Consider the following 13372-nt stretch of genomic DNA (forward strand, 5'->3'; position numbering starts at 1 on the left):
TTCATTGTTAAAATTTGCTTGTAAACTGTTTTGGCAGTCGCAGCTCCATCCAGACCAGATGCCTTTCTGAAGTGATTTTTGCTAGCCATTTTAAGCTGTGATGTACAGCTGTGAAAAGTTTGATTTTTCTTTTTGCAGCCATCCTGGGGTACAAAACAAGTCCTGCTTTTAGGGAGAGTGGGAAAATATTAGGGAAGGCCTTCTGGGAGCTGGTTAGCAGCTTCATCCTCCAAGGGAGAAGGGGTGTAATCCTGGCTGTGCTGCTAGTTCTTCTGGTAATAGTACTACTCAGCACTTCATTTTTCTGCAGTGGGAGACATTAGTGTTCCCTGTACCATTACTCCTTGCTGGCCTTTATTGTGAACTTGGGGGTGATGTGGCATGAGGAGCAGGTGCCATCTGATCCTGTACTGTCATTAAGTTGTTCCTACCTTCTTGTCTGCTACATAAAGACAAAATTATCTTTCTGAAATGTAAGCTGAGGTCAGCCGGAGCTTTTTAATGTGAAGAATAACAGGTATTTCAATGAAGAGAGAAGAGCTTGCATTCCTAAGGCTGTAAATCCAAGTGAATTTAGACTACAGTGGGACTGCAGGTATTGAGCTGCCATCGTCAGCTTGTTGGTACATGTCAGTCTGGATGAGCCTATGATAAAAGCAGCAGAAATTACTGCAGTCCTGCAATAAGCATAATGACCTTGTAACTTTTTCTCTTTTTTTTTTAGTTTAAGCATTACTATTTTGATTAATTATGTCTCTAGCATTGCTCTCCATCCTGGAGGCTTGCAGTAGGTACCTACTCAAGGGGAGCCTGCACATAATGGTGTGCAAGAGATAGACAGTAGCAAGAAATGTGCAGTAATATACAAATAACAGGAGGTAATGGAAATAGGAGTCTGTTAGTGTGATGATTGGGAAGGGGAACTATTGCTGCTGTACTCTGGGGAGGGGGAGGAGGAGAAGATGTCTGTCTTAATGTCCTGCTGGGGAGAGGGTAACTGTTCTAAATAAGTAGAGCATGGTTATGGTATAATGTGTATTAAAATGCATTTCTTTTTCAAACTTGCCCTTTTTCTATTTAGCTGAAGACTGCAGCCCAGAGGTGGACTACTTCATTGTACCCATAGCAGTAGGAGCAGCTTTGGGAGGATTAGTTGTCCTAGTAATTGTGGCTTACTTTTTGGGTCACAAGAAGCACCACAATGCTGGATATGAGCAGTTTTAAAATGGGAAAGTTTTAACTTGATGTAAATTACCAAATCTCAACTCAAAAGACTCAGAGCAGCTCTGCCCAGTCAGACTGGCTGAGAACTGATGTGGAATTGATCATTGTGGTTTATAGTTTTATCTTTACAAATAGCACAGAGTATATCCTGGTTCATCAGCAACTGTCGAACTGATTGCTTTTTCTCTGAAACACTGCACGTCAAATTTCAGAATTGTGAAGATGTGTGGTGGCATTGTATGAATAAACATGGTTCTGTTCTGCTCTGTGGAAGTGGCATTTGACGTGTGCTTGTGGATGTGCAGTATTAATGTATATAATCTATCTTACACTGCCATTTGTTTTAATTATTATTGACTGTGCCTTATATACAGTTTACTAAATATTATTTCTGTGCTCTAAGATACCAAGATTTCTGGTCTTCTAGCTTAAAGACACCCTGGTGGTAGTCCTCGTGGATTATTTTCAGCTGAATGAATGCCTCCTTTTAAAAAATGAAATATTATCATAGTTTTCTCTGTGGAATACCTTAAATCAATGGAAAAAAAAAAAAACGGGCTATTAGGTGCCTCTCATGATTGGAAGTAAAAGGGAAGATGGCTTTTCATATCAGGCCCAAAAATCTTGGTAGCCAGAATTTCTGGTTATTTTGAACACAGACATTCATGGCTGAAACACTTGGCCCCGTTTGTACAGCCTGAATGTGGGCTCTGCTCACTGTGATGTGCAGTTGTCCAGCTGTGTCTCTGGAGGCACTTCTCTGAAGCTTCTAACAGCTGTGCAGTGACAACATGGGGACAGGTGTGAGCCAGCAGCGGTGGCAAACGAGAGGTGAAAGATGGGATGTTCCTGGTGTTAAATGTAAACCCTTTTTGTACTGTCCGTTAGCGTCTTACAACAGTGCTGTGTTGTAATACACGTTACAGCAATTGCCTTCCTTTAAAGAAGAGAAAAAGGGAATTTCTTTTGCTGTCTGCTGGCCACCTTTCATCCTTAGCAAGTTCTTCTGTAGTAGTAACCCATTATCCAGCATCTAGTAATTAAATTGTGTATGTGGATCTCCAGTGACCCAGCGTGCCTGAACACAGCACAATTGAAGCCTCTCTTTTGAGGTGCTTAAATACTTTTTTCAGCAGTCAGAATGCTCACGGTGTAAGTCACGCATTCTGTTCCTTCTTCCCCACTTAGGGGCGATGCTCAGCTTGGCAGTAGGTGCCTTCAGCTTCCTGGAGCTCAGTGTGCTCAGGTGCTGAGTTTCCACATGCTCTTGCTTTCCTACCTCCAAACAAAAGGCCTTACGCAGTCCTTCTTGCAAAGTCACTGTTGTGGTCTGTAAGCTTCCCATCGCCGAGGCTGATTGAAATGCTCAGATAGCTTAAATACTCACTTAATAGCTGGTAATGTGACGAAGCATGTTGCTTACTCTGTTCTAATATATATAAAAGAAGAAAAGCACTGCTGTAAAAGCACAAAGCTGAGCACCCTTGCAGTGCAGGAGCAGCGTGCTGACATGGCATCTCACCTTACAGAGCAGTTCCTCCTGGCACTGCACACACAGAGCTCTGAAAATGGGTGCAGAGCACTAAGCCCTGCTTCTGTGCGTGCCCACGGTGTGCCGTGGAGTTTGGAATGAGTTCCCAGTGTTGGTTGCTATTGCTTGCCCTGAGTGCATGTGTCACTTGGGAGTTCACTGCATCCTTTCACCTGGTGTACTGAAAACCACTGTAGTGTTACAGCTGTCTCTTTGTTCTGCTGTTTTCAGTCAGACCTGCATCGTTCAGCTGACACCAGTAACACTTTCTTTGTATTTGCATTGAAAATAAATAAAGTTACCCACTCAAAAAGATCGTCCCTCGGTGTTTTCCATCTGGTGCTTTCAGCACACGTCCTTGGGCTGTCCTTCGGAATCCTCAGCAGTTGGTTTGCTGCCCGTTACCTGTCTGCATGTCCAGAGCATCAAGAAATGCTGGAGGCTGGGGGGGCTGGGGCATCTCTTGATGTTTTATGTCACTTCATTGCTGTTAACGGAGCTGTGAGTGGGCGATGTGTGCTCAGCCCCTGCCTCATCTCTACAGCCCTGGTGCGTCTGTGAGCTCTGCAAAGCGACATCAAAGGTAACGTAGAGATTGCAAGAAGAGTTCTACCAATGCAAATGATGCGTGTAGTGTGTGTTTAAAGAACCCTTAGAGCAGTTCTCTGCTCAATACTGATTTTATTGCAAATGCATTATGTACATAGTACGGTGCTCTCAGGAGCGTTACGTGTCTTTGCTCCTTGCTTATCTTGGTTTCTGATGCTCGGTTTCCTTTACTAATTTGTTCTCACTTCCCTTTTTGTTTTCTGTTTTTGTCTTTTGTTCTTTCTGCAGCGGAAGAATGCTTTGCTGATTCTGACCTCAACTTTCTTATCCCAATCGCAGTCGGCATGGCACTTGGCTTCCTTATCATTCTTGTCTTTATATCTTATGTCATTGGAAGAAGAAAAAGTCGTACTGGCTATCAGTCTGTATAATCTCTTAATTCTCTGCTGCTGCCCCTCTGCTCTTCTCCTGAGCTGTCCCTTTAAAAAAAAAAGATCATTTTTTTTTATTATTATTAAAAATTAAGAAACACGTCCCAACAAAATAATACAGCATGAGATGAATTGGAAATGTACTTGAAGCTGCTTGAAGTGTGTTTTTTGGAGGAGGTGTTCTGAGGACCATAGAACTGAGTGGGGCTATGTGTGTCCATGTGAGAGATGTGATTGACTGCTGATGACACTGGGAGACCTTCCTTCTGTTCAGCTCGTTTCTATGAGAAAATTTCTGGTTGTGTACAGCTGTCAGATACTGATAAAGTTAAAACCACATGATAAAGGTATAAATGCTGCACTGAGAAGGATTGTACGTGCTGTGGGAAAACGAAAACAAAGCTCGTGGTGCTTCTGTCTGGAACTTGGCTTGTGGCTGTTGTCTTCTTTCATCGTTTAGCAGCTTGTTCCTGTGAACTGGTCTGAATTTCCTCCTTCTGAATGTAAAGACGGTACCTCACTAATAAATGGACCTCCTATGAGGAGAACATCTGCTCTTCTAGTAAATTCATGTCTTTAAGATGAGTATGGAGAAGCTGACTGGTGATGTGCGTGCCACGGCTTTGCACTAGCGTGCCTGAAACTCCTGCATGAGCTAAAATGAGGCTCAGTCCTGGAGAATTCTCACTGCTCAGGAAAGCTGACGGTCTGCTGCAGCTCACGGTTCATCTTGCTTTCTTTGGCTGTGTTCTCCTGTCTGTTCTGAGCTCAATTGCGGAACGAGGACGGGAGGGTGGAACCTCCCTGGCAGCAGTTTCCCTTGGCTCTGGCTCTGTGCTAGGAGGGACTTGAGCAGGTAGCACTGGTCCCCAGCGTGAGGCTTGGGTGTCCTCAGGACCAAGAGCACGCTGTGAGATGCCTGCAGTTCCACAGGCAAAAAGGGGATCACTGAAATCTCTGATCTAGGAACTTATGTGTAGGATTTAATCTGGCTTCAACTTCCTAATTGTCACTCAAACAAAATTTTGAATGGGGTAAGAGCACGAGGAGAAATGGTGAGCATGAAGCAGAAACTCCATAGTAAAGAAAGGAAAAGAGCACCTGACATGTCCAAAGCTGCTTTCCTGTTCTTTCCCAGTTCTATACCAGAACTGTACTTAAACCAAAGCTCGTGGTCTGTGGCTGAGGTTCAGTGCTCATGGTACCCACAGCTGTGAAGGTCGATCCCACACGGGCAGCAAAGGGGCTGAAGTCACAAATCCCACTCGGGTTTTTAAGAATGATACCACAAAGTCAATTTGATCATAGTCTCTTTATTTTTAATAAATACAAAAAGGGCTTCTCAGAGACTTACAGAGATCAGCAGTGATGGCAGATTGTCTGGACAAGGATGTAGGGCAAACATACCACAATGCTCTCGTTCAGTCAGTAGTTTTAGTAAGTATGCTTTGCTAAGTGCATGGTCCTAAGGTGTCCTGTCCTGATCGTAGCTGAGGTGAAATACACTCTCTGTATGTTAATATGAAGGCGTGTATAATAAAAGATCTCATTTTCCAAATGATCAAAACTAAAGTGAGTCCAAGTGCCCGTAGGAAGTAAGTGTTTGCCTAGGTGCTGAAATCACCACTGTGCCTTGCTGTCCTAGGGAACAACCATAGCAATTAATGATAACATGGAGGAAGTCTTGTGAGGCCTCTGAGGGCAGGGTGCTGCTGCTGGCAGTCCCAGCAGCATTTTGAGGTTTGCCATTATCACTTGTTAACTGTCATCACAAGCATCGTGCAGAACGTTTGCTGCTTGGTATTTGAACAGGAATAGTACTGATAAACCACCATCCCATCAGCCTGAGAAGTGCACGTAAAACTGCTGTAATGACTGAAGTTTAACATCGGGAAAAATGCATTCCACAGAGGTCACGTGTAAAAGAGCTTATGGAAATGTGTTCAGGTACCGGGGTTCTGCTAATAAAAACTGAAATGCATTTCCAGGTCCTCTGCCCAGGGTATAACTTTTAATATTTACTAATCAGGATTTACATCAGATGCTGAAAGATGTGGCTCTGTGCTGTTGCATTTCATTTGTTTCCTAACTATAAAAAGAAAAAATAAGTTAACAAAATTTTCCATGTGTCTATTTTCCTAGCAGAGGAGGGAAAAGAAAGAAAGAGAGAAAGAAAGAGAGAGAGAAAGAAAGAGAGAGAGAAATAAAAAAAGAAAAGAAAAGAAAAGAAAAGAAAAGAAAAGAAAAGAAAAGAAAAGAAAAGAAAAGAAAAGAAAAGAAAAGAAAAGAAAAGAAAAGAAAAGAAAAGAAAAGAAAAGAAAAGAAAAGAAAAGAAAAGAAAAGAAAAGAAAAGAAAAGAAAAGAAAAGAAAAGAAAGCTGTCTTTATTCTTTAAAAAGGAATAGCCTCTGACCGACTTAACCTCACGCCCTGTGTTTGCTGGCTACTTTCCGATGCTGAGTGTGAAGATGATCCGGCCAAGGAAGCGGTCACTATTAACGTCATTGATGATCCCTTTCCCGTTCAGCTTGCACTGAATGGGGACCAAACTATTCCTCTTCACGTCGGTGAAGTGCATGGCCACCAGGGGAGACGTGTAGTTGACCTGAAAAAGAGGAAGATGCATTCAGTGCAGTTTTTCAGGGAGCAGAAAAGCAAGCAAGGCTCTGTCGCTTTCAGCAAACACATTGAGTAACTGCTTCACTGTTCTGGGTCACCTCAGTGCTTTTTCCTATGCCACTCATCACTCCAAGCACCAAAGCAAAACCCCTGGCAGCGCAGAGTGCCCTGTGCCAGCTGCCCACTTTGCAGGGGCTCTGGCACATCTGCCACTGAAGGTTCTGGGGGGGCTTTCCCTCCATGCCTCCCAGCACCCTGCTGCTGGGAGCTCTGGGGTCCTAACAAAGCCGGTTCTGAGCTGCAGGAGTTGAAAGTGACCATCCCTGCTGCTGGAAGGGGGAAGTGGTGCCCCGAGGGTTTCCTGTGGTTTGTCAGAGACAGAAATAGAGTGCTGTAATCCCAGCTCCCGCAGCCTCCCTCCTGCACCTGCCCAAAATAGCCAGAAACACCTCTGCACCCACTCCTTCCCCAGGAGAGGTGACACAGCTGCTGGGGCATCTGTGTCCTTACTTACGTGCGTGAGCTTGCCGTAGTAGGGGTAATACATGAGGTCAAATGTGCCATTCCCAGGGTAGAAGTCCACTGACCTCAGATCGCTCTCATTGCCTTTCTGGGATTGAAACAAAACGAAGGTAGGTGCACTGTGCGTGGGGCACAAAATGCACTCCTCTCGCAGGGAGGAAAAGGAGCTTTAGCCCCGTATCTCCTGCAGCTCTCCATCCCTGCTGCAGCGAGCCAGGGAAACCATGTGAAAGCCAGGTGAAGGTTGCAGCGCGTGCTGTGCAGCCTGCAGCTCTCTGTGCACGGCTGTTTCACTATCACAACAAGGGTACGGCCCAGCTGCACTGTGTGGGGGCTGCTCCTTCCCCCGGTGCTGCTTGTGGAGTGCTCTTGGGGTGGGGGCAGTGGGGGATGCAGCTATTGCCAATTCCTGACTGCGGGATAACGGGAGGGGGTGTGAGGGGTGCACATGGCTGAACCGAGGGCATAGGCACAGCAGTACCTGCACTTTGCAGTCCACACTCACGGGGACCCCAGCACCAGGGCGGTAGCCTATGATCTGCAGGAACAAAAGACATCCACAGCTGTATGTAGCAGTGCCACGCGTGTGCTGCCACCCTTCCCAGGGTTCTTGCTCTTGTTGGCCTCGCTGCTCAGGAGGAGAACAGTGCGTCTCGCTGCCCTGTGCTGTGCCACCTGGCTGTGCCTGGGGCACCTGGCAGGAGAGGCAGAGTGCTGGGAGCATCCCTGCTGGGACACAGCCACCCCTGCTTGTTCTCCTTTGTCTTTGCCAGCAGTGTACACTGAGCTGTCCGGGCATTAGAAAACTGTGAATGGGTTTGGTTCTATAAAAATACCCGTTTTAAAGAGCCAGCTGGGGGTGCAGCCTTAAAGCTCGGTTCTTCCCCGAGAGGAAAGTGGCACACGTCCTGAGAGCTCCCAGCCCTTCATCAGATCAAACCAGCCAGTTTTGTAGCGCTTCTTTGTAATACTTTCTGGCAGGTACAGGTCAGAAGGTTTGGATTTCTTGTTCCCTTTTCCCTGAATCTGGGAACTGGCATAGCTTCGGGCCATGCACTCTTTAGCCTGTCCACTGGGGTACACAGAAGGGAGGAATGAGGACAACCAGACTTTTCCATACCCGGTTCATCTTCAGCAGGATGCAGGGCTGGCCCTTAGAGAAGCCAAACGTTGGATCCTCGATCCCTGAGCAGTTCTGCAGCAGTGAGCGCTTGAACTGGCAGGCCTTCTTCTCCTCGCTGTCATTGCCCCCTTGGATGAAGTACTGACCTGAGATGCACTCAATATTCTTCTCCTCTTGAATTTTGTCATCGTAAGCTGGTGGGGGGAGCAAGAGACTCGTTAATGTTCCTCCAGCGCTGCTCAGAATCCATGTTCTGAGTGCATCCAGATGCCAAGGCTCACACGCTGCTGAGGCTCCCAAGGCTTCCAGGCAGGAGCTGTGAGACACCCAGAGCTGATCTCCCTGTGAGGACACCCCTCTGCACAGGGTCTGGGCCTGCCATTACCCTGCCCAGCCCCAGAGCTGGGCTCATCACCACACCATCCCCACACTGCATCCCATCTGCAGCACCACACAGCCCTGCATTGCACAAAGCTCGCCCGCACTGCAGCCCCGTGCCCACCTGCTAGGAACTGGTGCATGCTGTCCACATATGGCTGCCACGTGCTGGGTTTGGAAACATTGAAGGCGATAGTGAAGCCATTCAGGTATGGTCTGATCATTACTCCTGGAGGCAAGACAGGTGCTGTTAGAGTGGGAAAGGCTGGGCATAATGCATGTAGGCCAGGCCCCAGCTCCCAGGCAGTCCTTCTCCTCCACCACCACTCACAGCCGAGGGCCCTCTATGATCCCAGCCAGAGCAAGGCCATGCCTAGTGTGTATCCCACCAACATGAGAACCCAGAGAAAATCATGCTTCTGCCACAGGTTTGGAACATTATCTCATCTGCACTCCTCCCAGTAATTTTACACAGAGCTACTCTTGATTGGCACTTGGAAGGTCTGAGGTATAAATAAACAGCAAATGATAGAATATTTATTCCTGCCTCCCAAGCCCTCCCATCACACCTGCCCCGCATGGCAGCGGGGTGCTGGGGCTGTACCTGGCGGAGACACGCGGTCCCGGTAGGTGGGTGTGTAGGGGCTCAGGGTGAGCAGCATCACATACATGCAGAAGGCGAACATCCCCGCCAGACATGTGTAGAAGATGAAGTAGAACAGTAAGATGAGACCTGCGGAGCAGAGGGCGCGTGGCTGTCAGTGCAACCAGAGCACTGCCTGCAGGGATGCATGGCTGCTCTGGGGCACCAAGAGCATGTCAGGGAGCTGTCAGCCCCCGTACTCTGACCCCAGGACTGTGGGCTGCTGGATGGACACGGTGCTACCCAGACCCTGAGGATGGGGCAACTGCCATCCACTTCGTGGCACAGCCCTTGTGGAGCTGGGCCAGACATAGGGGTGCTCCCACCCCAACCCGGGCTGTCTCAGCCCTGACGTATGGGATCCAGGGTTTGTTTTCCTCAGGGCCAGGCTGACGGCCGAGGATGTCTCAAGAGGCTGCGGCCTATGAATAACAGCCCTCAGTTCCGAGCACTGCAAAGCCTAACCCAAACATTTCCCAGGAGAAACGTGACAGCAACATGGGGGGAGCCCTGGGAACGCAGCTGTGCGCAGACACGGGGCTGGGAACCGCGGCGGGCGTGCGTCCTGCTGCAGGCTGCCCCGGCTGGATGGGGCTGCCACCGGGACGCTGATGGCCGGGATGTGGCACCCCGGGCTGGTCACAATGCTCCTCATCACTTGTGACACCAGAGTGTGAATTACAGCTCTGTTCACTGTTCAATCTAATGCCCTCAGAGAACCCCCAGGACCTCCGGAGTTGTGTGAGCCCACCCGTGGGGCATGGGGTGATATACCAGCAGCTCACTGTGCCCTCCCCATGCCTGTAAATGCAGCACTGCTCCTGGGGCCACATCCAGCCCCACCACAATGCTCTGCTGTGGGCACCGTGCAGCACCTGAGGAGCAGGGAGGGGAAGGGGATGGGGACAGGAATGGGGATGGACCCTCCCCAGGCACACTGCTGGGTGAGGGGTTACTCTTCACACCTTCCCGAGACAGGCTCTGGGCAGCCTGAGATCTTTGTTTATGCATTCTGGATGAATATTGGCATCCAGACCAAGGGTGATTTTCTACTCATCCTCACACCCCCACTCACTGGCTTCATTGCTCCCATCAAATGTGCAGCCCTAGCAGCTGGAACGGAGCAGTGGTCAGGGCTAGCAAGGACGTTCCCAGGCAAGTGCATCCACTGTGAAGCAGAAAATGCAACGACTGCTGAAAATGGGGCTCAAACGAGGACCTACCCCAACTCTTGGCTGTTCTCCCCATGCAGGTTCTCTCCTCTGGGTTCCACAGGAAAATCTTCATCTCCCCGGCCAGGTCTGCCCATGTTTTGTTCCCCATCTCTGCCTTGGTTTCTGCCTCCCTTCTGTCGGGATCCTGCACTTTCTCTTCATGCTTATTTTCCTGGAAGAGTTACAGGACACGGCCCCCACAGGCAGCCTGAGCATCTCATTGGCCAAGAATAAATTCAAAAGCACTTAATAGCTGGAAATGTTTCAAATTTCCATTTTCCCATCATCACTCTTGAGTTAAGGAGAGGTAGTTTTGGGCTGCTGTGACTGAGACTCACTAAGATCCCAGCATTCGTTTTCCCATGGCACAACATCACTGCAGCCACCCCAGTTGCCACCCTCTGTCCCTGCATGTACAGAGCTTTGTCTTTTCTGACACGGCCACAGGACAGCCTGAGAGCAGGGGATGTTCCCACGCATTTACTCCATCTCTCACTGCAAGCCCACGTTTTCTGTGTTACTGCAGATGACACCAGGTGGCATTGTTCAAGAGACCGTCCACTTTATTTCTCTTGGCAGGGTGCGGGCACTGCTTGCAGCTCAGGGCTCGGTGTGGCCCCAAGGCAGGGTTTGGGCAGTGGGATGCATTTCTCCCCAAAGCTGCCCAGCCTTGGGTGAGCAGCCTTTGTTTCAAGGTCGGATGCTTGGTTAGGATGCCAGACGGAAGGCACACAAAGCAGACCCCAGATGCAGCCTGCTGTCTCCCTGTGCAGTAGTGCAGGGCTCAGCGCTGCCGGTTGGCTCTGGCCGTGTCCATCTCCCCAAGTGTGCTGTGAGTGTGACCCTGCAGCAGCTGCACTGGCACTGACACTATGTTTGTGCCCAGGGCCATGGAAACCTGCTGGCCGTGGGCACCTGTTGGCCCAGCGATGTATTTATACCCTGCAGGTTCCCCTGGGACGTGGCCAACGGCTCAGCAGAAACTCTGGCTCAGAAATGCCTCCGAATGGAGGGGACTGGACTCTGCTCAGATAGAGAGACAGTGCAAAGCAGTGAGAAACGGGGAGAGACACAGGTGTGCTGTGCAGGACGCTGCCAGGACATCTGTAGGGACAAGTGATGAAGGGGAAGAGGACAAGCAGAAAGGAGTTCTCCCCCCTCCCGCTCTCCTCCTCGCTACATGAAAGAGTCATAGCACAGGGAACACAGGGCTCAGTGCTGCAGATCCAGCACCTGGTGAAGGACCCTTCCTGCTGGCACAGCGGGGAGCAGAGGGGGCCTGGGCAGCCTGCCAGGCTGTCCCTGCTGCAGGCTGCTGGGGGTGAGCAGCATGAGCAGCATGCAGGGACTGACGGGCAGCCACAAGGAGCTGCGCAGAGCCCTTATGGGTGAAGCTCTGTGCTGCAGCCCCACCAGCCCCGCGGCCTCTCCCTCCTGCCCAGGGCACGGTGCTGGCATTCTGCACCGTGCAGAATTTCCAAAAGCAGAGCTGCTGCTTTCCCCACCGTGACCCGAACTGCAGCTGCAGCCCCCGACACTTACCAGCCCCTGGTGGGTGCCTCCCTTGGAGGCAGCGCTCATCTCCATCCCCGGCTCTGAAACGCAGACAAACGCAAGCGTTAGCACCGCAGGAGCACAGGGCCGAGCTCAGCAGCTTCATGCCCACCACGGGGCTCCCGCTCCCCTCCGCAGCCCCCAGCCCCACCGCCAGCTCCAGCTGACCCATGAGGCCAGGAGACCCCTGCTTGCTGCGGCCGGCAAACCGCACTGCTTTGGCTTGCTCGCTCACCCAGAAGACTTCGGTGCTCAGCAGCAGATCAAAAAATAACTCGCTTTCATAAGAGGGGTGAGCTCAATGCAACAGGATCCCATCCTGAGTGCAGGGTCCTGCCACCTGGTGCCCTTTGAAGCCGTACTGTACTGGAGGGCCCCCAGCAGCAGCAAGCATCCGACATGGGAATGCGAGCACTGCGGGGAGAGGGGTGTCTGTTCCCAAAAACCAGCGCACCACCAGGGCTCTGTGTCTGCACATATGTGCCTGTCAGTCACTGTGGGATCCTGCCCCATGCCTGGAAACCCCTTGCAGAGAGGGGCAGCAGAAGGGCAGGGTGATATTTATCCCATTGCATCAGGGAGAACAGCATCACCTCCCAGCACCAGGCTGGGTGGGGGTGGGCAAAATTTGCCTTGTCTGTGAATTATGGGCACAAATGGCCGCTCTGGGGTACAGCACTGTGACCCCATTGCTGTGCAGAATCAGCACGCTGGGAGCAGCAGCGGGGGGAACTAGGGACAAGAGGTGCAGTGCTGGGCCTGTACAGCCCCTCCATAGGGCCAGACCCGAACAGCTCTGCCAGAGGGCCCAGAGTTGGCCATGGGAGCCACCACCCCAGCAGCACCCTGCACAGCTTTCGAGGAACAGCGGAGCTTGCTTTGTACCACTGGGCCCAGCAGGAGCGAGGCACCAGACACCGGCACAGCTCGCCCCCCCTGCACACCACCAGCACCGCCAACCGCCTCGCTCGCGCCAGGCTGCATTTAGCAGCGGGGAAACGTCGCCTTGCCACAGCTCTGCGCCAAGGCCCGTGGGTGCAGCGGGGTCCAGCAGGCTGCACGCCATCTCACACCCGCACGTGGCCCAGAGCCGCTCCCGGCGGTGCGAGCAAACGGGCGCAGCGGGAACGAAAGGGTTCTGGCAGCGGCCCCGGGCCGTGCCGGGCTGCCAGGGCTGAGCCGGTCCCGCACGCAGCCACGGGAGCCGGGGGATCCGTGCAGCCTTCGGAGCCGGGGCCGCGCGGTACCCCCGAACCGTGCCGGTTCGCCCGAGGTGAGCGGCCGCTGCCCCCTCCGCTAATTGCTCTACCGCAGCTCCCGGGGGAAGCTGCTAATTAGGCTGGCACCCGATGGAATGGGCGGGGTGAAGCAGAGAGACGATTCGCTCCTTTTAACTTGATGAAATATGCCCCGGCTCGAGATAATGCCACGATGGGAAGGCGATTTCAGCCCCGCTTCGCAGTGCCGCCAATGAACCGCTGACAGCCCCCCCCCCTCCCCCCGCCCGCCTCCAGCCCGGCCCCGGCCCCCCGCCCGCCTCCGCCGCCGCGCAGGCGCCGCTCCGCCGCCGCTCGGGCTGTGGCCG

At 51.4% G+C, this 13372-nt stretch overlaps 2 protein-coding genes across 3 annotated transcripts in view; one reads left to right on the forward strand and one right to left on the reverse strand.

Annotated features, from left to right (window-relative positions):
- Positions 1–6082: 6082 nt before the first annotated feature.
- On the reverse strand, positions 6083–12079 carry ATP1B4 (ATPase Na+/K+ transporting family member beta 4). 2 transcript variants are annotated; one of them, XM_065729677.1, is made up of 9 exons: positions 11956–12079; positions 11776–11828; positions 10243–10405; positions 8981–9109; positions 8501–8605; positions 7996–8192; positions 7357–7413; positions 6868–6963; positions 6083–6339 (listed from the first exon to the last, which is right to left on the reverse strand). In XM_065729677.1, the coding sequence occupies exons 1-9, from the start codon at positions 11957–11959 to the stop codon at positions 6178–6180; spliced, it is 966 nt and encodes a 321-aa protein (XP_065585749.1). In that variant the 5' UTR covers positions 11960–12079; the 3' UTR covers positions 6083–6177. The 2 variants fall into 2 exon arrangements, with proteins under 2 accessions (XP_065585749.1, XP_065585750.1); XM_065729678.1 differs by having other exon boundaries at positions 11939–11999.
- Positions 12080–13358: 1279 nt separating this feature from the next.
- The window catches only part of LOC136044397 (large ribosomal subunit protein eL39), a 53774-nt gene continuing 53760 nt past the window's right edge, over positions 13359–13372 (forward strand). The window contains exon 1 of the mRNA XM_065729708.1: positions 13359–13362. The gene's annotated coding sequence lies outside the window, so the exon portion shown is untranslated. The remainder of the gene's footprint in view (positions 13363–13372) is intronic.

Source organism: Cyrtonyx montezumae, unplaced genomic scaffold (genome assembly GCF_038088225.1).
Source record: "Cyrtonyx montezumae isolate F1298 unplaced genomic scaffold, pur_monq_1.0 scaffold_11, whole genome shotgun sequence".
Classification (NCBI taxonomy): Eukaryota; Metazoa; Chordata; class Aves; order Galliformes; family Odontophoridae; genus Cyrtonyx; species Cyrtonyx montezumae.